The sequence below is a fragment of the Nannobrachium achirus genome (assembly GCF_963921795.1).
Source record: "Nannobrachium achirus genome assembly, chromosome: 12".
Taxonomy (NCBI): Eukaryota; Metazoa; Chordata; class Actinopteri; order Myctophiformes; family Myctophidae; genus Nannobrachium; species Nannobrachium achirus.
In genome coordinates this window covers 3474382-3497000 of record NC_137832.1, presented here as the reverse complement: position 1 = coordinate 3497000, position 22619 = coordinate 3474382, and the positions used below count along the sequence as shown (strand labels likewise).

General features: G+C 42.3%; 2 protein-coding genes across 2 annotated transcripts in view; both read left to right on the top strand.

The window, feature by feature from the left end:
* The window catches only part of LOC308296203 (formin-binding protein 1-like), a gene marked incomplete at both ends in the record, with an annotated part of 34183 nt that extends 33480 nt beyond the window's left edge, over positions 1-703 (top strand). Inside the window, one exon of the mRNA XM_080739374.1 lies at positions 525-703. Within this exon, the coding sequence (XP_080595500.1) occupies positions 525-703 (179 nt within the window). The remainder of the gene's footprint in view (positions 1-524) is intronic.
* Positions 704-13097: 12394 nt separating this feature from the next.
* LOC308294983 (5'-AMP-activated protein kinase subunit gamma-3-like) overlaps positions 13098-22619 on the top strand; it is a gene marked incomplete at both ends in the record, with an annotated part of 22460 nt that continues 12938 nt past the window's right edge. Inside the window, 2 exons of the mRNA XM_080737919.1 lie at positions 13098-13109; positions 21632-21683. Of these exons, the coding sequence (XP_080594045.1) occupies positions 13098-13109; positions 21632-21683 (64 nt within the window). The remainder of the gene's footprint in view (positions 13110-21631; positions 21684-22619) is intronic.

Sequence of the window (22619 nt, the reverse complement as noted above, 5' to 3'; positions counted from 1 at the left end):
GGCAGGTTGTAACATGTTGTGTCTTGGTGGTCCCCCAGGCAGGTTGTAACATGTTGTGTCTTGGTGGTCCCCCAGGCAGGTTGTAACATGTTGTGTCTTGGTGGTCCTCCAGGCAGGTTGTAACATGTTGTGTCTTGGTGGTCCTCCAGGCAGGTTGTAACATGTTGTGTCTTGGTGGTCCCCCAGGCAGGTTGTAACATGTTGTGTCTTGGTGGTCCCCCAGGCAGGTTGTAACATGTTGTGTCTTGGTGGTCCCCCAGGCAGGTTGTAACATGTTGTGTCTTGGTGGTCCCACAGGCAGGTTGTAACATGTTGTGTCTTGGTGGTCCCCCAGGCAGGTTGTAACATGTTGTGTCTTGGTGGTCCCCCAGGCAGGTTGTAACATGTTGTGTCTTGGTGGTCCCCCAGGCAGGTTGTAACATGTTGTGTCTTGGTGGTCCCCCAGGCAGGTTGTAACATGTTGTGTCTTGGTGGTCCTCCAGGCAGGTTGTAACATGTTGTGTCTTGGTGGTCCCCCCATGCAGGTCAGAATGAAGGGACCATCTCCATGGTGGAAGGGGAACTACTTTCCGTGGTGGAGGAGGATAAAGGCGACGGCTGGACGCGCGTCCGCAGGAACCCTGACGAGGAGGGATACGTTCCTACGTCCTACATCAAGGTGTTCCTGGACAGCAACGCTAAAGGTGCTATGACCTACATATGACCTACGACCTCTGACCTACACATGTCCTACATATGACCTCTGACCTTCATATAACCTACATACCTATTGATTGCGACCGTCAGGTCGCAGTTACTATCAAAACCTCCAGTCTGTCAGTCACACGTCACACTTTTGCCCTTCTCATATCTCCGCCACCGTTGCCCCGATCCATGTCCCCATCCAAAATCACGCAAATCGGTACACAGTATGTCTAGACTCATATCATCAACATGGATCTGTCACATTTAGCGCCACCATCAGGCCGATTTTTTTAAACACATTTTTGGACACTGCTCCTACTAATTTTGCCCTAAAATCACGCAAATCGGTACACAGTATGTCTACAGTCATGTCATCAACATGGATCTGTCACATTTAGCGCCACCATCTGCTTATTGTAAGTCGCTCTGGATTAAAAGCATGTGCTAAATGCCTAAACTGTAAATTGTACATAAATAATGAACAACATATTATGTCTAATATCTAACCTACAGGTGTATATATATAGAGTATAACCTCCATGCGTAGACTCCCCATGCAAACCAGATTGATCTATTATTATATAGAACCTGTACAGTATTTTACCACCAACAGCTACACACCTACATATAGTTATCAATTAGCTTACATATCCTGGTGAACTTTGACCTTCATACCACGCCCGCGCGACCTCCCCCTTTGACCTGTGGTGCTACTTTGTAGGGTGTGCGTGTGCATGTGTGTATGTGCGCGTGAGTGTGTTTTTTCATGATGTGCGTCAGTCAATCAATCACCAGGGCTGTCACGATTATGACATTTTACACGATGATTAGTCGTCATTGAAATGATTGCGATTAACAATTTACTTGTGTTTTTAACACTGACGATTACATTTCTGTTTGGCTTTTAGGCTTTGAAGTTGCACCTGGTAGTTATGACACATAACCTAAATATACAAAGAAATGACTGACATATTTGACAACTTTATACGTAAAAAAAATAAAATTGATAGTGGAAATAGCCGATCTACAAGCTCACAACACGTCGCATCGCGTCACATTTTCAAACGTTGAACATGTTATATATGAACCTTTTCCAACATGGAAACGATCATGACGATTATGACAAAATAATTGCGATTAGACGATGATGTAATGGTTGTGACAGGCCATCAAGTAAGCAATTTACCCCGAGTGAGAGGACATTATGCTCTCATAATGTCCGCAGTGAGGTTGTTATCGGACGAGGCGCAGCCGAGTCCGATAACAACCTCACTCAGGACATTATGAGAGCATAATGTCCGACCCCGAGTGGTAAATAGCTTTTCTACCACTTTTTCCCGTATACATGAAAGAAAACACATAGTTGTAACTTGCAAGGATCTTAAGTTACAATCATTATTGCCTATAAAACTTCCGCGAGACAGCAGATAGTTCCACAAACAACATCTTCTACTCACCAACAGATGGCGCCAACTCCATACTAATCCATGCGTCTAGCTTACAGCTAAGCTAACGTCAGTTAGAAGTACCGTTCCGGCCGTAAATAGAGGCTGTTCGCTTCCAGAAAGGCATAGGTTCAGAGAAAAGGGGCTTTAAAGTTGGCGGATTGCATTGGATCCAAATAAATCGGCGACTATAGCATGCACGTTAGTAAACATAGGACCGTTGCCACCGTCATTTGTTGGTTGGGGGAAGTCCCCGGATGTACACTGAGGCGCATTGATCTCGGACACACAACTTTGCGGCAGTTGTCCTCTGATAACCTCCGGAATTTAGCCAATCAGAATCCAGTATTTGAACACGTGACTCGAAAAAGTGGTAGAATCTGTGTTTAGCAGCTCACTGATGATGTCACGTTTTGTTACTTTTGATTATTTATTATTTTGTTCTGTTTGTTTGTGTTTTGTTGTTGTCCCTTGAAGCTACACTGTATCAGTGATCTGATTCGTCCTAGTACATTTCTACACATAGGATAGAGCAGAGGTAGGCAACCTTAGGCCACATTGGCACAGGGGAGGGTGATCACTGCCACACTGGCAGAAGTGTGAGAGAGGGGATCTATATTTTTTAAATCAAATATTGTTTTAAATGTGGTCAATTCAATTTAGTCACCTAATTTTCAGCAAATTGCATCCTGCAATTCTACATTCATTAGAATTCTGAACTTTGACTGGGGAGGGAATTGGGGAGATAGGAGGGTTATTAATGATTGTTATAACAATGTCCTGACAATCAAAATATGTCAGAATGTTGATGGGGTGTCATTATTTTATGTTGACATGGCACACTGACTATCTAGAAAATAAAAACATGGCACTTCATTTCAAGAACCCCTGCATAGGAACTGCTCGCTTGTTCATATTCGAACGCACCCTAGATTCTGACGAGTCCCGTAAAAGATTGGCCAGCTGTGATTGGCCAGTAGTCACTTTGAGTGGCAGCGTGCCTTCCACACATCCACACTTCCGCCCTGGCTTTTTTTTACACGTCGCTCCAATGAACTGCAGCGGCCAATGAGTATCTAGCTTTTTAAATCTGTGTCTGATGATGATGATGTCATCAGTAGTGGACCAGTCTGTTCTACATGGTTTTTCTGTTAGCATGTTTTCACCATAAGGGGAAACTAAGTAACTTTGACTATTTTTTATATATATTTGAATATAGGCCATATGTGTATATTTTAGCAGACATTTTCCTTCATCAGTCACTATTGCAGAAAGACATCCCCCTGGATGTATTTTGGTTCTGTTCCAATGTTTATGTTGACATTCAACCCTTGGAGGGACATTTTTGTCTGTGAGGGGAGGGGGGAACTCAGACAGAGCTCTTAATTGCTCCCCCTGAACTTCACAGGGGTTTTGCACTGAGGTAATTGATTGGGCCAAAAAGTGTCAAGTGCTCTTAGTGATCTCTCTTACCAATAAAAGCATCAAAGACAACCTGTTTGATGCCTGTCATAGAGGGGAGGGGAGGGGGAGGGGGGATGTGTTTGTATACACACCGACTTGCTTAGTTCCCCTTTACCAAAAGATCATGTGACCTGTACTTATGCGTGTATTTGTGCATGTATGCATTCACGCATGCATGTATTTGTGTACATATACATCAGTCATAGGAATTGTTGCTAGGGATCAATTAATCATGCATCCCTAGTATGTATGTATTCTGATGTGTATGCATGATTGTGTGCTTGTGTGCAATGCATACATACATACATACATAAATACATGTGCCATTTTAAAACATCACACGTCCTGAGCTTGTAGATACACTATTTTTGCTATTTTTATGACCTTCTCTGACTTTGAAGTTTAAATCTAAGGTGGATCCTGCTTTTCAATGGGAATGGAGTGGTTTCTTGCCATTTGCAAATTTCTCATCATCTCAAACTCATCATCATTATTGTTCTGGGGTGTCACAGGGGGGGAGGGGGTTGGGCTGAGTTACTAGGGCCCAAGGTGGAGGGGATATATTTTACACTTTAGCTATTGAAAAATAGCAGAGCTTGTAGATCTGCTATTTTTGAAAAGTCGTGAAAATGTGTGCAAATCTTTGAATATATGTATTTTTTTACCGAACATTTGTAACCCAAATTTTGCTTCTGGGGGGTCCCTGGAACTAAATATTTTGAGATGGAAAAAGTTTGAGCACCACTGACATAGAAACATAGTTTTTTTTTCAAAAAACCTTAGAAGGATATGAAATATTCCAAGACTTTTTTTCAAATGTTGTTCTATTCAAAGAATTTTCACGATTAAAAAAAAACAGCAGATCTACAAGCTCGCAGCGCTTGTATCCTCACTAACACGCTCATGATAAAATCATTTTCTCGACTCATAAGCACTCAAATTATTAACATCTATTATTTACTGTATGTTTTACAAATGAACAGCTTTTCTGGAACTATAGCAACTGTCTCTGGTGTTGGTTAGCTTTTAGTTGTTAGTTTTTCATATGGGAGAGTGGTAAAGTGAGACCATTTTTACATTTGCTTCCCTCTGGCGAGCTAAAAGATATATGAGTAAAAATGTACACATTTCCCATTAATTCTGGATGTTTCCTAACGATGGAAATGATCAGATCACTTTACCCCAACACATTTGTCTCACTTTACCCCACAGCCACGTGTTGGGAAAAAAGGACATCTCTTAGCAGCTCAGGCTAATCTTCAGCTTGCATCGAATCTATCACATGGATTTATATGCTGGTATATAAATCCATGCTGCGATATACATTTTTTTTTCTACCTGAATCAATTCGCTTTGACACAACAGCTGATTATGTTGACAGCAAGAATGTTTACTTTTACATGCAAAAAACATATTTTTTTGTGAAAAAAGCATGTTTTCCACAGCACTATCCTTCATGGCAAGGGGTAAATTCAAGGGGCTTGAAAATATATATAAGTGTGTTCCATTGCCCAGATACAGTCTCACTTTACCCATTGTCTCACATTACCCCACTCTTCCTATTGTTTTACTATTGCCTGGTTTTATAGAGCCTGAAACAATAGAAAAATTCAGGTCTCATTATTATTATCTGAATTTAGTTGGCCTTTTATAAATACATTTAAATACATTTAAAGTTTTCATGCCAATACTCTCTGAGGCCTTCTGTCTGACCCTGCCGTTTCTAATCTGCATCTATATGTGTCTGTCTGTCTGTCTGTCTGTCTGTCTGTCTGTCTGTCTGTCCTTATGTCTGTCTGTCTGTCTGTCTGTCTGTCTGTCTGTCTGTTGGCCTGTCTGTCCTTATGTATGTCTGTTGTCCTGTCTGTCTGTCCTTATGTCTGTCTGTCAACCCGTGTCTATTTGTCCACCCGTCCGTCCGTCCGTCCGTCTTGCTGCCCGCCCCGTCTGTATTTCTAGGCTTTGTGCAGACTAGTCGACTAGTCTAGTTGTAATGACCAGTTGAGCCACTAGGAGCCGCTGTGGGAGACGTGGAGACAATAGTCGACGAGAAGCAGAACCAGAGGAAGTGATGCGTACGTACACGTACAGGAAACAGGAAGTCTGGATTTGGTAACGCCTAACGCACTCTCTCCACAAACACAAAACAAAGCAGACGGGGGAAAGAAAGAAAAAATAATAACATTTTGTCTTCTTAACGTTAGAGACGTTGAGTCATGATTGTGGACGACCTGTTGGACATGCTGGTCTAAAGAGGGGACAGTCTTTGTGAGGACAGACAGTCTTTTTGGGGACAGACTAGCCCTGAAACATAACAGTCGTATCTCGACCGTCATGGGACCGGGTTTACATGGGTTGGGGCAGAGCAACTTGTTTCGCCCCTTAAAGCTACACAAACATTCAGATTTCACAAACAAAGTGCTTAATAAAGTCTCACACCTGTCTAAATACGGTACAATATTTTATAATTACCCGTATCCTCCGTGTTCTTTAATAAGAAGAATTTTTATCCGATCGTTTTCTGTGTTTCCTTCCTTGTATTCCCTGGTGTTCCCCATGCGCACCAACCCCACCAATTGAACACTGAGGTCTGGGCGTGGCCTTGCAAAAATCGGGGCGGAAATGTGTGGGAAAACAGAGAAAGATCGGATAAAAAGGCTTCTTATTAAAGAACACAGAGGATACAGGTGATTATAGTAGGGTGTACCATATTTAGACAGGTGTGAGACTTATTAAGCACACTGTTTGTGAAATCTGAATGTTAATGTAGTTGTAAGGGGCGAATTAAGTCGCTCTGCCCCAACCCATGTAAACCCGGTCCCATCATGTTTCAGGGCTAGGGACAGACATTCTTTGTGAGGACAGAAGTGACATTTATCAACGCATCCTAAACAGCCAATCCTAGATTACATTTAATCTCAGCGTTGCCGGCTGAAACGTCATTTGTAATAACACGCCCTTAAACATTCTCAAAACGCCCCGATTGTATGACCAGAACAACCAAAATACAACATAAGGAGAGCCGATAGAAAAGCTTTTACCCATAGGAGTTTACCCTCCACGCCTCCCATTCATGTCCACGTCCCACAGACCAAACACACACACACACACACACACGAAAGTCACGATGCAATGATAAATGCCGACAATTGCGGAAACCTCAGCGTACGCCGACGTTTTGATCTGCACCACGTTGATAAATGAAGGCCACACTGTGTGGGGACACACTGTCTTTTTGGGGACAGACATTCTGTGGGGGATGGCTGTGCATTTTCTCGGCCTATTGGAATGTGTCTAAAAATGTGTCTTAAACGGCTGGGCTAAAAACCTGTTCTTTTTACTGTCTGTCCTCACAGTTAGACGACTGTCTCGTTGTGTGTAAACTAAAGTCCCTTGCAATAACAATAAGACACAGAGACGCTGTCCTCTTCCTCCGACAGACCAGCGTCCGTCCGTCCGCTCATGTTCAGAACCGCTAGCCCAAAGCTGACCTTAATGGTACAAAACATGTGGACCTAATTAAAGTAAACATTTCCTTATTTATTTATTTATTTATTTACTTATCATTCATGTATGTATGGATGTACGTATGTACGTATGTATGTCTAGTCTGGTCCTGCAAATAAAGTCGAGGTTAGCCGCAGCTGTCGTCACCCGTCAGCTACTTAAACCTCCTCCTAGTACACACACACACACACCAACAGCGGTCGTACGCATCGGATCAGGTTTTAGAAGTTATTGAAAACAATAATAAAATAATTTAAAGGTGATACACCATGCATTTAAAAAGTATTTATGTCATATTGTTTATGTCCCAAAAAACGTTTTTCAAAAGGTTTGAGGCTAGATTACCACTCCTGAATAGAGAGCCTCTCTCATTTTTGAATGGCTCTCAGAGCATTTCAGCTGCAGTACCACCTTTGGCCTGAACTGCACCAGTTCAGGTGCAGTGTTTTGAGAGAAAAAAATCTTTTTTGAAAAAAATTTGGCTATCCAAATCTGGATAGCCTGTTTTGAGAACCCGTGGGATACTTTTAACCTTCGCCTTCTCAAAACCAGAGAAAGACACAACGGTCAGAAATGGGACTTTGTGAGGATAGAAGGTGCTAGTGGGACCCCAAAAAAAGGTTTTAAAATAGGAAAAGTGAAATTTCATGGTGTATCACCTACCTTTAAAAAACTCTGATCTCACAGTAAACAACAACAGAGACTGTTGATGATGTCATCATTAGTGGCCGTACACCGGACCTCACAATTAGGGATGGAGCTGGAAACAAGGGTCCGCTACGAACTCCATAACAAATGTATTGAGTACCCGGTATCAATAAGCTCTGGGCTTATCAAGCCTGTTATCGAGCATAGCGGCCCCATGACGTCATGTTTAACAATTTTGCTGCCATTTTAAACATAGCTCTAGTAAGCAGCTGCCAAATTGTCCTTACCTTTTAACGTGGGCACGCGCACGCATCGTGCACAATCTGTGCGCGACTCATCTAGTAGACTGTAGACTCGGTGACAAGCTTTCGAATAAAAAAAAAACCCATTGAAATAGACATATCCGTTGCCACGCTGTATCCCTGCTTATCCGCCAGTGTTTACATGAAAAAGCATTGAAAAAAGCCAACTGTGCGCTATGGTAACAAGTGGACACGTTCGCGCACAAAACGCACGATATGTGCGGGGATCATAATCCAGGCGTGTAGAGACTGGATCAAAGTTTCCAAACGCAAAAATCCGATTGAAAAACGAGTGTTCCATCGCCGAGTAGCTTTCTCCTCTGTTACACTGTAAACCAACGGAGGCGGGACTATGGCCCAGGCTCAGACCGGATACGGAAAGCTAGATCCGGTCCAGACCGGAAATGACCGGATACAGTTAGGGGGGCGGGCCTAAAGAGCCAGAATCAGCGAAAATTTGCGATAATACTTTTAATCCTTTCATAATGATTAAAGCTAATTAAACTTCCGGGTTCGACGGGCATGGCACCGCGGTACAGCGGGAAATCTACGGTTTCTACGGGCATCGCCCAGAATGAGTTAAACAGTCAAGACATGTGGCGGTCAAGAAATGATCACAGTACTATTCATAATATAAAGCCATTTAACACGTATTGCACACTAACAAATGATATTTAATGAAAATATTTGTTTTACTTCTGTCAATTATTGTCATCTTCATAGATGGCGGTCAGCCACAAACTCACAGACAACAACTGGCCAATAATAAAAGATACCAGTTCTGTTCAGAATTTGTCGTCTCAACATCTTTTCCACAAAATATTAGAAAACGCTCAATAGTGGGCTGGATAAAAGCCCCGGCTCAATAAGCAGGATCGATAAGGTGCTCATTATCAATACAAATTAACGAGCTTCATCCCTACTCACGACGCCAGAAGGCTTCATAATGCGTTAACGCGGCGCTCCATTCACACCAGCAGAGTCTGCCATATCTTCTACCGGTGGTGGGGAATTCCATACCTTCTACTGGTGGTGGGGAATTCCATACCTTCTACTGGTGGTGGGGAATTCCATACCTTCTACTGGTGGTGGGGAATTATCCTTCCTTTATCTTTGGGGAATTATCCACCGCGCATTTTACCAGCATGTTTTTTGTATTTTAAAAGAACAATCAATCGATTGTGTTCAGGCTTGTTGGATCAAGGCAACTAACGAAGAATATTTAAAATTGCTCTTTATCGGTATTAACATTAAAAACACAATTTTCAAGGTGTTGTTAGATAGTTCTTTTTTTATATTATATATTATTTTTTTGCCAAGTATTTGGGGACCCACTTGCGATGTTGTGACGGCCACACCAGTGGGCCCAGGCCCACAGTTTGGGAATGGCTGCCATAGTGTAGACAACTGAACTGAACCTGGCGCGCTCTCACGGAACGAACGCGGCGGTGTAATAGCCCCACCTGCTGGTGTGTATTCGGCACTCACTCTGTGTCCCTGAGGTGAAATAGCACCACCTGCTGGCGTGAATTCGGCACAAACTTCCAAGTGTGTCTTTTCTCTGGACTGCATTGGTTACTTACGGGAGTGCTTGATCATTTTCGTAGGATTTTATTTTGTATTTTTGTGTTAAATGTAAATGTGGACCTTTAAGACATGGAGGAGCCTGTGGGAACCAGTGTAGATCCAGACCCAAAGTGTTTACATTTTTTTTTTTAGGTTTTCTTCCTGAAATACTTTGGAGAAATGATTGAATTTGTATTTCATTTGTGTGGGGAAAAAACATGGATTTATTTGATTATTGGGGGGAATTTTTGAAAATGTTTTGAAATAATAATAATTATAACAATAATAATAATAAAAAAAACAAAATGTAGGAGAAAAAATAGATATTTGCTTACGACCCATAAAAAGAAATCCGTACACTGATGTTGACCAATGTTGACGGCAGCTCTCCGATGTCCGATCATGTGACTGGTCATGTGACTGCAGCTCTCTGATGTCCGATCATGTGACTTAAAAAAAAGAAGGAAAAAAAACTATATTGTCGACTTCGGTCAGAAACCTTGTATCTCCATTACATTTTGTAAGTTTTTTTCTTTTTTTAAAAAAATACATGGAATGTTATTCCAAAGACTAAAACTACATAAAAAATTCACCTGGCAAACACGTGTTCCTCTCCCAACTCGGGTTTGACGGCATGGACTCGGTTTTGGCAGACAATGAGTTAACTTAATGGCAAAATGGCTGCCGTGTGAATAATGGCCTATTGATAGAAAACAAGTCATTTTTTGGGGTGAACTTCTTTAAAAAAAATTACATTGGATCCGTTTTATTTTGTATTTAATTAATTTTTATTTATTTTTATTTTTTCTGAAAGGTTTTGGATTTAGGAGGTTTCTAATCTGACAAACTGCTGTACAATAGATGACTGGTGCTGCTGACTGGCGTCTCCCTGGGCCAATCAGATGTAAGCTGAGCCCATGGGGACTCCACCCCCTTTATAACTCTACTCCCTGCGGAAGTCCCGCCCCCTCTAGTACTCATGTAGCCCCGCCCCTTTTAGGCCCCTCCCCTCCCCCTCCCTAAAAGCTATATGAATGTTAGCTAGCTGTTTAGCCTCATATAACCTCATATGTGTGTGAAATGTGAATACCATTTTTTGACGCCCATGATGAAGCTATTAGCAAATTCATATCTTTTTCATTAATTTTATAGTAAAACAAAAAAAGAAAAGAAAATACAAATGATAATAATAAGGACGACGATGATGATGATACTATTGCTTGAATATTTATTGATTTGTATTGTTTTTAAGTCTGCCGGGTTGTTTGGGGAAGGATATCTCATATCTACTGTATATAACGTATCCTTGTCTGCTGGTTGTTTTGGGGAAGCCAAGCACTTTGCGTGCAGTTTTTATTTCATGGATGTTTCCAAGTTTTAAATTAAATCAAACTTAAAACCGCATGTCTGACTTTGTCGTTAATGATGGCTTGTGTTTGGAATATCTCTCCGTCTACAGATTGTGCCGTTTGAGAACGTTGACAGTGGAGGGGGCACAGTGGCGCAGTCCGTATAGCGCTGTCGCCTCACAGCTAAGGTCCTGGGTTCGATTCCCGCTGGGGGCGCGTTCTCTCCTCCACGTCATCAGTGCCCATACCCTGTTGGGTTGCCCAAAGGGCCTTTCGGTGTGGAGTTTGCATGTTCTCCCCGTGTCTCCTAGGATAGGTATAGGTACCCTCACAAAAAAACATGCTGTAATCCTGGTCTCTATACTGCCTCCTCCTGGCCAGCCGGGGTGCCTGATGGAGGGGAAAGGAACTGGTTGGAATAACGTGTTCCTTCCACGCGCTACGTCCAGCTGGGGAATATCTCCCCTGTCAGATGAAAAGAAACAACTTGGACTACTCATGCATAGAAGGAAGCATGAGGTCAGTCCGTTGTCTCCCCAGGTTGGCAGAGGGAGAGCAGAGCCCAGGATTACATAGGCAATTGGCACTGGGTGAAAAATGGGTTACAAAAATCGTGGGATAAAAAAAAAGAAAGAAATACATTGTCAGAATCCACTCTCATACTGTAGGTAGAATATTTTGGCAGTGTGAGTGTGCCCTTAGGCTGCGGTCATACACCAAAGTATGTTTGCCAACTGATAAACTGCTGACTAAAAAACAGAGAGCGCATTCTGTCCCAAAGCCTGTGACGCGCCTGTCACTCACTTCCAGGACCCTCCCTGTATCCGCCTTCGACTGTCCCGATTGGACAGAGGGGGAAACCCGGCGTCTACGTGGAGAATGTATCTGCTCCGGCATAAACGCAGCGTCAGCGCTCCGCGCAGAAATCCTCTACTGGCATGAAACCGCTCCATTCCCATTGAAATGCATTGGCGGAATCCACTCTCATAGGTAGTTTGGTGTGACGCGCAGCCTTACAAGTCTGTTATTCAAAATATACTCCAGTAAAAGTACAAACGTATTGTAGGAAGTACTCATTAGGCAGAAAGTCTGTTTCAAATGTGTAAAATGTCTGAAGATCTTTTGAAAATAGCAGATCTACAAGCTCACAATGTGTCGCCTCGCTACTCAATGTGAACTTGTAGATCGGCTATTTCCAAATTGCCAAAGTGTATTTCTTTTGAGGTGATTGAGGCCGCTGTGGCTCAGGAGATCCAATGATCCGTGGGTCGGCGGTTCGAACCCCAGCTCCTCCTCCTGTCCACATGTGGAAGTGTCCTTTGGCAAGACACTGAACCCCACATTGCCTCCAATGAGGCGGTCCTGGGTTCGATTCCCGCTGCGCGTGTTCCCTCCTCCCATCCCTAGGTGGGGTTGGTGAAAGGGCCTTTCTATGCGTTTCTATGTGGAGTTTGCATGTTCTCCCCATATCGCCTAGGGTAGGTACCCTCACAAAAACATGCAGTAATCCTGGTCTCTATACTGCCTCCCCCTGGACAGCCGGGGCTCCTGATGGAGGGGAAAGGAACTGGTTGGAATAACGTGTTCCTTCCACGCGCTGCGTCCAACCGGGGAACCCCAGGTTGGCAGAGGGATAGCAGAGCCCAGGATTACAGCTTAGGCAACTGGCACTGGGTGAAAAACGGGTTACAAAATCGTGGGATAAAAGTTATTGGGGGAAAGAAATGACTATGCTTGTATTGCATGATAAAGCCAATAGGGGGCAGCAGCATGTCAGGTCTGGACAATATCTGGAGGCCTCTCTCTCTCTCTCTCTCTCTCTCTCTCTCTCTCTCTCTCTCTCTCTCTCTCTCTCTCTCTCTCTCTCTCTCTCTCTCTCTCTCTCTCTCTCTCTCTCTAAATGCCACAGTTCTCTCACCCTCGCTCCACATTTAGCTCAGCCCCTCCCCCTGGCTGGCTGGCACTGTGAGTGTGTGAGTGTGTGTGTGTGAGTGTGGGAGAGTGTGGGAGACATTTCTCTTGGAGTTGTTGTGTTCTGCGGGCCACCATGGATTCTCCTCCATTCTTTTGCTGGAGTTTGTGATCCAGTTGGACCCCTCCACACCCACTCTGACCCCTGGACCCCCCCAGACATGGAGGCCGAGGTAAGGCTGCATGGCCCCCTGTCCCTGTCTGTCTGCAAAGGCTGCTTATAGCTGTCAACTCAAAGCAGTGGTTTTAAACAAAGTCTATTATCTGTTCATAATGTGAACCACAGAACCACCGTTTGATGACATTTAGCCTCTCAGATCCAAAACCTTACAACATTTTGTTGTTGGATAAGATTTTTGTCCAGGATTCCATGCTTTAGCTATATTGATGTGTTGGGATAGATGACAGGCACAATAATAAGAGAAAGAGGTTGTGCATCGGGGGTTCACCCTATGTTCCCCACAGGCATTAGTTTTACTGAGGTTAGGGTTGTTAGGTTTAGGTGGTAAGAGGGGAACATAGAACCTGAGGAGCATAGGTACGGCCCCGTGCATCAGTGTTGGGGTTTCTCATTGGAGTGCTAGACCCAAAGTCCAGTTTACATAAAAAGTAGAAATTGAAAATTCCAAAAAGGCATCACATCCAAAACTTTCAATCAGTGGAGGAAAAAGTACTCACATTTCCACTTGTTTATTAGTTAGTTGGCACACACCAACTTTTTAGAATGTTCAAATCCTACTTTTTATGTATATTAGGCTCAGTATAATAATTCTTGTAAATTAAGTAATGCAGATGATAATTTAACTCTTGAGAGTGTAACATTAAACCAAATGGACCCTTATGGGTCGCGACTCTGGTTACCAACTCTCCATCGTTTAGCTGGAGACCACCTGGAACCCCCTCAAGGACCACCGTCCGGTGGTCCCCGGACCATTGATTTTAAGGGATAGTTCACATTGTGAGGTTAATTAGTTCCTGTAGGTAGTGAGGGGCAAGTCCATTTACCAGATAGGACGTGTATTGCCACAACCAGGTTGGTGGTATTTAGTTTCGGTACAGCATTTTGTTGCAGCTCTGACATAACAAGGAACAGGACATAAATACATAGGCCTACACAGGGGTTGACACTAAGGTCTCAGAGGCACTTGCCCGTTGGGCAAGTACAGGTCATGTACTGCCGGAAAGGGAATCGAATCGTCCATTTTAAAATGACCGTTCAATTTAACACTTATTTAGATTTACTTTCTGGGGCTGTGCGATAAAAAATGTCATACCTAGATGTGTATCCAAATAGCCTACCTACATAGCTATGGTTGAATATGGGTTCACACCTATTTTATATTTTTAAGTAGCAACAGTGAAAACAACATTATAGGTAAACATTGCTCTTATTTGATTCCACAGACCAGAAGACAGATCGCTCTGGCCAAGTTCAGGTGTTTAGACAGATATCTGGTGTTGTGTTTATAGATGGTTCTCTGAAGAAGGCAGCTTGTCTGTCCGAAACGTTGGTTTCTCATTCTGTGTAGTCCTATAATAAATGTGCATCGGCAGCTACGAGTGTGCGGCTTTACTCTTTTTTTCATATAGATGGTTCCATCCCCGCTCAAACAAGCACTTGCCCGGTCGGGCAAACTGAAAGTAAACTCCACCTGCCCGAAAGTTTTATGTACCTGCCAGGGGCAGGTGGGCAAACCTTAGTGTCAATGCTTGCTACAGACATTTACACCATTACCACTTCCAACAATGAATACATGAATTCAAGCAAAACAAGACACGCCATTTAGCTAAGGTGAGGGGGAGAGGGAGTTGGGTACTGAGGGAGTTCAGAGTTCCGGGAGGCTCTCTCCATTCCGACATGTCGCCACTCCGAAATGGACTTCTTATTGTCGGAGTGGCGACACTCCCCATGGGCCTAAGGTTTAGGGTAGGGGTAGAGATAGGGTTAGTGTCGGAATGGAGACATGTCGGAGTGGAGAGATGCACCCCAGAGTTCCTATGGCTGTAGGGGGGGGGGGGGGGGGGGGAACTGTCTTTGAAGCGGGTGGTCTTGGTGGAGGAGGTGGGCTGGCTGGGAAGGGTCCTTAATTATCTCACTGGCACGGGTGATGGTTCGGGAAGTATATATGGAGTCCAGAGTTTATGTAATTATGGGTGATTATCAGGAGCTTGTAATGGAACCTGACTGAGACCGGGAGCCAGAGCTGTGAGAAGAGGATACTGTAGGTGTTATGTGGTCGTGCTTACGGACTCTCATTTGGGTTAATGTTAGGTTTAGGTGCTCAGAGCCAGTGCAGTGAGGGAGGATGGGTGTTATAATATGCGGTCGTGTGAGTCTCATATAAGATGCTGGCAGCGCTGTTCTGAATGTACTGCAGCTTCTGGTTACCATCGCCAGCGGCCAGGCATCCCAATAAAGAGTCCGTTGCAGTTGTCCAGTTTAGAGTAGTGTTTCTCAACCTGTTCAGGCCGTGACCCCCAAAATAATCATATTTGATCTGGGGCCCTCCTGGCCCCCAACCTGTGGAATAAACTCCCTGCCGCACTTAGAACTATACAGACTCACTCCCTAGCTTCCATTAGAACGACAGACTCACTCCCTAGCTTCCACTAGAACTACAGACTCACTCCCTAGCTTCCATTAGAACGACAGACTCACTCCCTAGCTTCCACTAGAACTACAGACTCACTCCCTAGCTTCCATTAGAACTACAAACTCACTCCCTACGCCCTAGCTTCCATTAGAACTACAGACTCATTCCCTAGCTTCCATTAGAACTACAGACAGTAGACTCACTCCCTAGCTTCCATTAGAACTACAAACTCACTCCCTAGCTTCCATTAGAACTACAGACTCACTCCCTAGCTTCCATTAGAACGACAGACTCACTCCCTAGCTTCCACTAGAACTACAGACTCACTCCCTAGCTTCCATTAGAATGACAGACTCACTCCCTAGCTTCCACTAGAACTACAGACTCACTCCCTAGCTTCCATTAGAACTACAAACTCACTCCCTAGCTTCCATTAGAACTACAGACTCATTCCCTAGCTTCCCCTTCCCTCAATGACCATACATGAAGCTAGATAGCATTTTTAGTTTTTAGACGTTTTTTTTACTAATGCGGTGCGTGGTCTACCGATGTTATATTTTTTTCTAGATTGATATTCCTATGCATTTGTTATATTGTTGTTGATGTACTGACATATTATCTTGCGTATTATATTGCTGTATTGTTCTACTGCGTACTGCTTATTATAAGTTGCTTTGGATTAAAAGCGTCTGCTAAATGCCTACTGTAGAAGGGAACGACCTGGCCGTGGAAGGTGAGATGTGATATGACATATGAGGGATGGCTGAACCTGATGACTAGGAATGGGACGATATGCGATATTGTTGTTTATCGTGATTTAATTTTAATGTATTTAATTTATCGTGAAAACATCCTCCTTCATGCACTGGGATCAATTAACCTTTTATTTGCCGAGCTGCATATCCGGTACCATTTACTCACCATTAACCATTTACAATTTACAATGCAACGCGTTGTGAGCTTGTATAGATCTGCTATTTGTTGGCAAATGTTCCGCCCCCGGGATAATGGATTTTTTGGGGATATTTGATAATCGCGATAATATCGTAAATCGTCTGGCACTGTGTAGATCAGGGGTTCCCAAACTTTTTTGTCTCAGGGCACCCCATAAATATTTTTTTAATCCGAGGCCCCCTTCATTATAATTTTCACTCCCAGCACCTTATATTTATAGCATGTTGTCGTTGTCGGGTGGAAACCTTGTATGTCCAAAACCGTTCGTTTTGTATTTATCATCTATAAAATGTACTAAACTGTGTGCTTGTAGATCGGCTATTCTCACTAGTTTTGTGCGACAGTCTTGTATGATGAAGCAGGGCTTTGCTTTACCAAAAGACGTACACATTTGAAACTTGGAGATACAAGGTTTCTGCCTAACAGTGATGATATTTTAGTGATTATGTTGCGAGGAAAACGTTGAGATAATAGCCATTTTGGTTAGAACTGCCTGAAAATAACTTTGTACTTCAAGTTTAAAATGATACTGCATATTTTTTCAAGTGTCCAAATAAATTGTGGAGGGGTGGGGAGAATGCAGAACAGGGGCATGTATATAAAAAAAGAAAAAAAAACTGCATAGTCTGTTAAGAGTATTACCATTAAAAAAAATCTACTCACTCTCTTGTGTGGTAAAAGTTTCACGACCCGACACCAATCATTAGCAATCAGCAGTTAAGAGGTTTTGAGCTTCATCATTTTGCCACTTTTGCAAACCTGTCAAACGTCATGTTCTAGTCACATGACTTTTTTTTTTTCTTTTTTTTTTTACAAAATGAGGGGCAGGAGGATCTAAAATGCAGACTGACCATGTGCAGCATCAGTGGTGGAAAAAGTACTCACAATGTCTACTTAAGTAAAAGTATCAATACTGCATTGTAGAATTACTCAGTTGAAGTCCAGAATTCTAAATTTACTTGCGTAAAAGTACAAAAGGATTGGCATCAAAATGTACTTAAAGTACTAAAAGTAGAAGTAGAAAATGTTTGAAAATAGCCAAGGTATAAAATATGGCTAAAGTGGTTTATGTATGTTTTAACATTATAATTTATATCAGCAAAGTAACTAGTAGCTATAGTTTTCAAATAAATGTACTGGAGTAAAAGTACAACATTTGGATCCCAGATGTAGTGGAGTAAAAGTAAAAGTATTGGAATTTGGAAATACTCAAGTAAAGTACAAATACCTCAAAACTGTACTTAAGTACAGTACTTAGTAAAAGTACTTAGTTACTTTACACCACTGATGGCATGTTGTCCTCATTTCAAGTGAAATCCAAAAATCATGACATTTGCAGATACCCTGTTGGTGATTTTGAATTTTGGCCATCATTATGTCAAATGATTTGTGATTACGATGATGTAATAATTGTCACAGCCTATAGCTGTAAAGATCAACACTGCTGCCCCAGTGTGGTTCTCACCCTCTGGGTCGGGACCCTGCAGGAGGGTCCCCAAATTATATATATATATATATATATATATATATATATATGTGTGTGTGTTTTTCCCCAGATGATTAACTTAAAGGACCGGTTCACCTCTGGGACAACCAGGTCTTATTTTATAGTTATTTGGGACACGATCAACACAATCCTGAGTATTTCTTTGTGTTCAAGCTTTGTTTTTAGATATTTTAGTATTTCAGCATGCTACAACTGGTCATATGATGCATTTTGCATCATATGACCAGTTGTAGCATGCTGAAATACTGCTGAAATACTAAAATATCTAAAAACACAGATTGAACACAAAAAATTACTCAGGATTGTGTTGATCGTGTCCCAAACAACAATAAAATAAGATCTGGTTGTCCCAGAGGTGAACCGGTCCTTTAATGCGCAACATTGTTTTCTCTCTCAAACAAACCAGCATGCATTTTAAGTGTATAGAGCAGGGGTCTTCAACAGGGGGTCCCTAGGGGGTCCTCAGAGTTACTACAGGGGATCCTCCAAATGTGTGATAGAAGCTTTTTTTTCTCCTTTTTTATATTAACCATCTGAACCCTAGAGTCCATACTCTGAGAATTTTTGCCAAAAATAGCAGATCTACAAGCTTGTGAGCTTGTAGACCGGCTATTTTTGGCAAAGAGATTTCGTATAGACTGTAAAAAGAGCAGACTAAGTACACAGTGAAGGGTCAAGTTTATTAAGTATTGACGGTTCAAGTGGTTAAATATCTGAAAACACAAATTGACATGAATCCAAAATACACTGATGATTGTGCTGTCAAACGATAAAACTATATGGTATCTATGGGTTGTAGGGGGTCCCTGCTTCATCTCTCTCTCGACTAAGGGGTCCTTGGACTGAAAACGTTGATGACCCCTGGTATAGAGGGTATCTGCACATTTCTAAAATGACAATTTAAGGACATTTTAATACCTCTAAAATGACAAACTAAACATTGGACAACTTCTCAAATATTAGACAGAAATTGCGAAAATAGCAGATCGACATGCTCACAACGCCTTCACAATAGAACCGTGTTATACAAAATGTAATGCCTTAACTCTTGGTGCTCAGTGTGTGCGTGCTGTGTGTGTGTGTGTGTGTGTGTGTGTGTGTGTGTGTGTGTGTGTGTGTGTGTGTGTGTGTGTGTGTGTGTGTGTGTGTGTGTGTGTGTGTGTGTGTGTGTGTGTGTGTGTGTGTGTGTGTGTGTGTGTGTGTGTGTGTGTGTGTGTGTGTGTGTGTGTGTGTGTGTGTGTGTGTGTGTGTGTGTGTAGGGGGGAGGGGGCAGTGTGGTGTGAGGACCTTTCCATGAGCTCTATACTATAGTGACCTCAGGTGGTCTGCAGGAGGGTTGCAGCGTTAACCCTTAAATGTCACTATACTTTTTATACACATGACTAAGACCCCCCCTCCCCAGCAGCTGTTACCTGATATATGTGTGTGTGTGTGTGTGTGTGTGCGTGTGTGTGTGTGTGTGTGTGTGTGTGTGTGTGTGTGTGTGTGTGTGTGTGTGTGTGTGTGTGTGTGTGTGTGTGTGTGTGTGTGTGTGTGTGTGTGCGCGCGTGCGTAAGCTGTGGACATCGGGCTTAGTGTTGTGTTACATACCAGGGCAGTGGTTTAAAGTAACTAAGTACATTTACTTAAGTACTGTACTTAAGTACAATTTTGAGGTGTGTGTACTTTACTTGAGTATTTCCAATTTCCAATACTTTTACTCCACTACATCTCAGATCCAAATATTGTACTTTTACTCCACTACAAATATTTGACAGCTTTAGTTACTTTGTAGATATTTGATTATTACAGAACATACATTAACCCTTATCTACATTTCGGCCTTTTGAAAATAGCAGATCTACAAGCTCACAATGTGTCGTTGTGTTGTGTAGCTCAGTGGTTCTCAACCTTTTCAGGCCGTGACCCCCAAAATAATCACATTTTAACTGGGGACCCCCCACCCTGACAAGCATTAAGGGTTGAGGCATTACATTTTGTATAACACGGTTAGATTGTCAAAATAGCAGATCTACATGCTCACAACGCCTCGCGTTGTGAGGTGTCATTTTAGAGGTATTAAAAAGTCCTTAAATTGTCACTTTAGAAATGTGCAGATACCCTCTCTATACACTTAAACTTCATGTTGGTTTGTTTACTGTTGAGAGAGAAAACAACGTTGCACATTAAGTTAATCATCTGGGGACCCCCCCAAAATAATTTGGGGAACCCCCTGGGGGTCCCGACCCACAGGTTGAGAGCCACTGGTGTAGTTGCTGTGTTGACGTGTAGTTGTTGTGTCATCAGCAGTGGTGCATTGTTGATTCAATGTTTGGGGGGTCGCTTATCTAGAGCAGGGGTTTTCAAAGTGGGTGACGGGGCACCCTTGGGTGCCGCGACGGCAGTCCAGGGGTGCCGCGAGATCATTTGATAATATTTGGAATTTATTTGGCCACTTGAAAAAATATTTAGTATCATTTTAAACTTGAAGTACAAAGTTATTTTCAGTCAGTTCTAACCAAAATGGCTATTATCTCAACGTTTTCCTCGCTACATAATCACTAAAATATCATCACTGTCGGGCAGAAACCTCGTATCTCCAAGTTTCAAATGTGTACGTCTTTTGGTAAAGCAAAGCCCTGCTTCATCATACAAGACTGTCGCACAAAACTAGTGAAAACAGCCGATCTACAAGCACACATCGCGAGGCGTTGTGTGCTTGTGGATCTGCTGTTTTCACTAGTTTAGTACATTTTATAGATGATAAATACAAAACAAACGGTTTTGGACATACAAGGTTTCCACCCGACAACGACGATATGCTATAAATCACCCGATACATAAATATAAGGTGCTGGGAGTTTGGGAACCCCTGATCTAGAGATGTCCCGTGCACGTCGCTTAACACCTACTATACAGGTCTATTGATATGCATACAGGCTTGTTTCTTTGTTAAAACACCCTGTTGTGACACGTTGGTGACGTGTGAACTTGGGGGTTTTGGGATCAATGCATGTCCGTTTGCGTGAGAGGCGAGACCCCGGACTAATTGTGACTGTAAATGTCAACAGAGGGTGACTGTATTGTCCCCACCTGCAGTAACTCATTCGGACAGTCTGCCTTCTCAGTAAAGGGGGCAGACCTTTGGAACTCTTTGCCTACAGTCTTAAAACTAGAGACAGATGGTAATGTATTTTACAGAGGACTCAAGTTATGGTTGAAATCAAATCAACTGTGCTCGCATGAATAGTTTCTGTTCCTTACCTGCTGTGTGAAATGATTATGGCTACTTATGATTTTGTATATGTCCTACAGACTGATGGGTCAGATTGTGGATTGTTAGTTCTTATTAGTAATCACATATTATAATTGTTTGTACTTGACTGGGTTTTAGACTAGTCTTATTGTTTTTGTACTTGATTGGGTTTTAGACTAGTATTAATGTTTATTGTACTTGATTGGGTGTTAGATTTGACTATTGTAAAATAGAAAAGCCTCCTGTGGACAGGTGATGAGAATTAGCACTTGTGCTATAATCACTTATATCAATGCATCTGGTTCGTCCAATGTGATTGTGATGTCCATGTCAAATAAATAAAACATAACATAACATAACATAATTCAACACTCAGTAAAGTGTTGTTTCTTTCATCTTCTCCAGATTCCTCTGTTTGAGGATGATGAAGAGGAGGGTCTGGTGATGAAGACTGGAGGTAAGTGTGTTTGTGTGTGTGCGCGTGCGTGCGTCCGGTGATGATGTGTGTGTGGGTGAGTGTGATTTGGAGTGAAAATGAATGTGTGTACAAGCTCACAGCGCGGCACTCAGTGCTGCGCTGTGAGCTTGTAGATCTGCTATTTTTGTGAATAGATAAAGCCAGGGTGAAAGTGGCTTGAAATTCTTGATGGAACTGAAATTGTGGGGTCTAACCCCCCCTCAAAAAAAAACAAAATGCATAGAAAACTGCATGTTTGGCACAGTTATACCTACTGTACCACTCAAACAAACACAACAGGTCTGTATTACACTTACTGTGACATGAAACATGATGGCAATAACAATTCCTATTCAGAGAAGGAAATGGAATGCTTTAACCATACACCAGATATCTATAATAAGCCTCTGCATATTGTTCATTGTTTCATACAGCAGTGGTTCTCAATCTTTTTTGGCTGGAGTCCCCCCTTCCCCTGACTGCAGCAAAATTGACATCAAAAGTCCAGTTCCAATGCCAATATGTTCAAAATAAGACAGCATGATGGAAAATAAACATTGCTTTCTATTCAATAACAGTTACTACTAGTCAAGTTATTACAGTTTACAGTTTAGGCATTTAGCAGACGCTTTTAATCCAAAGCGACTTACAATAAGTAAGTTAATACACATCACTATAATAAGCAAGATAATGTCAGAACATCAACAACAATATAACAAATGCACAGGAATATCAATCTAGAAAAACAATAACATAGGTATACCATGCACCTAACCTAATCAGTAAAAAATATATATTCTAAAACCTAAAAAATGCTAACTAGCTTCATGTATGGTCAATTCGTGTTATTGGTGTAATTTGCTTTAGAAATGTACAGATGAGCAGGTTCACACCATCTCTGTCAATGTTTTATCATTAACCAGAACAGTAAAATAC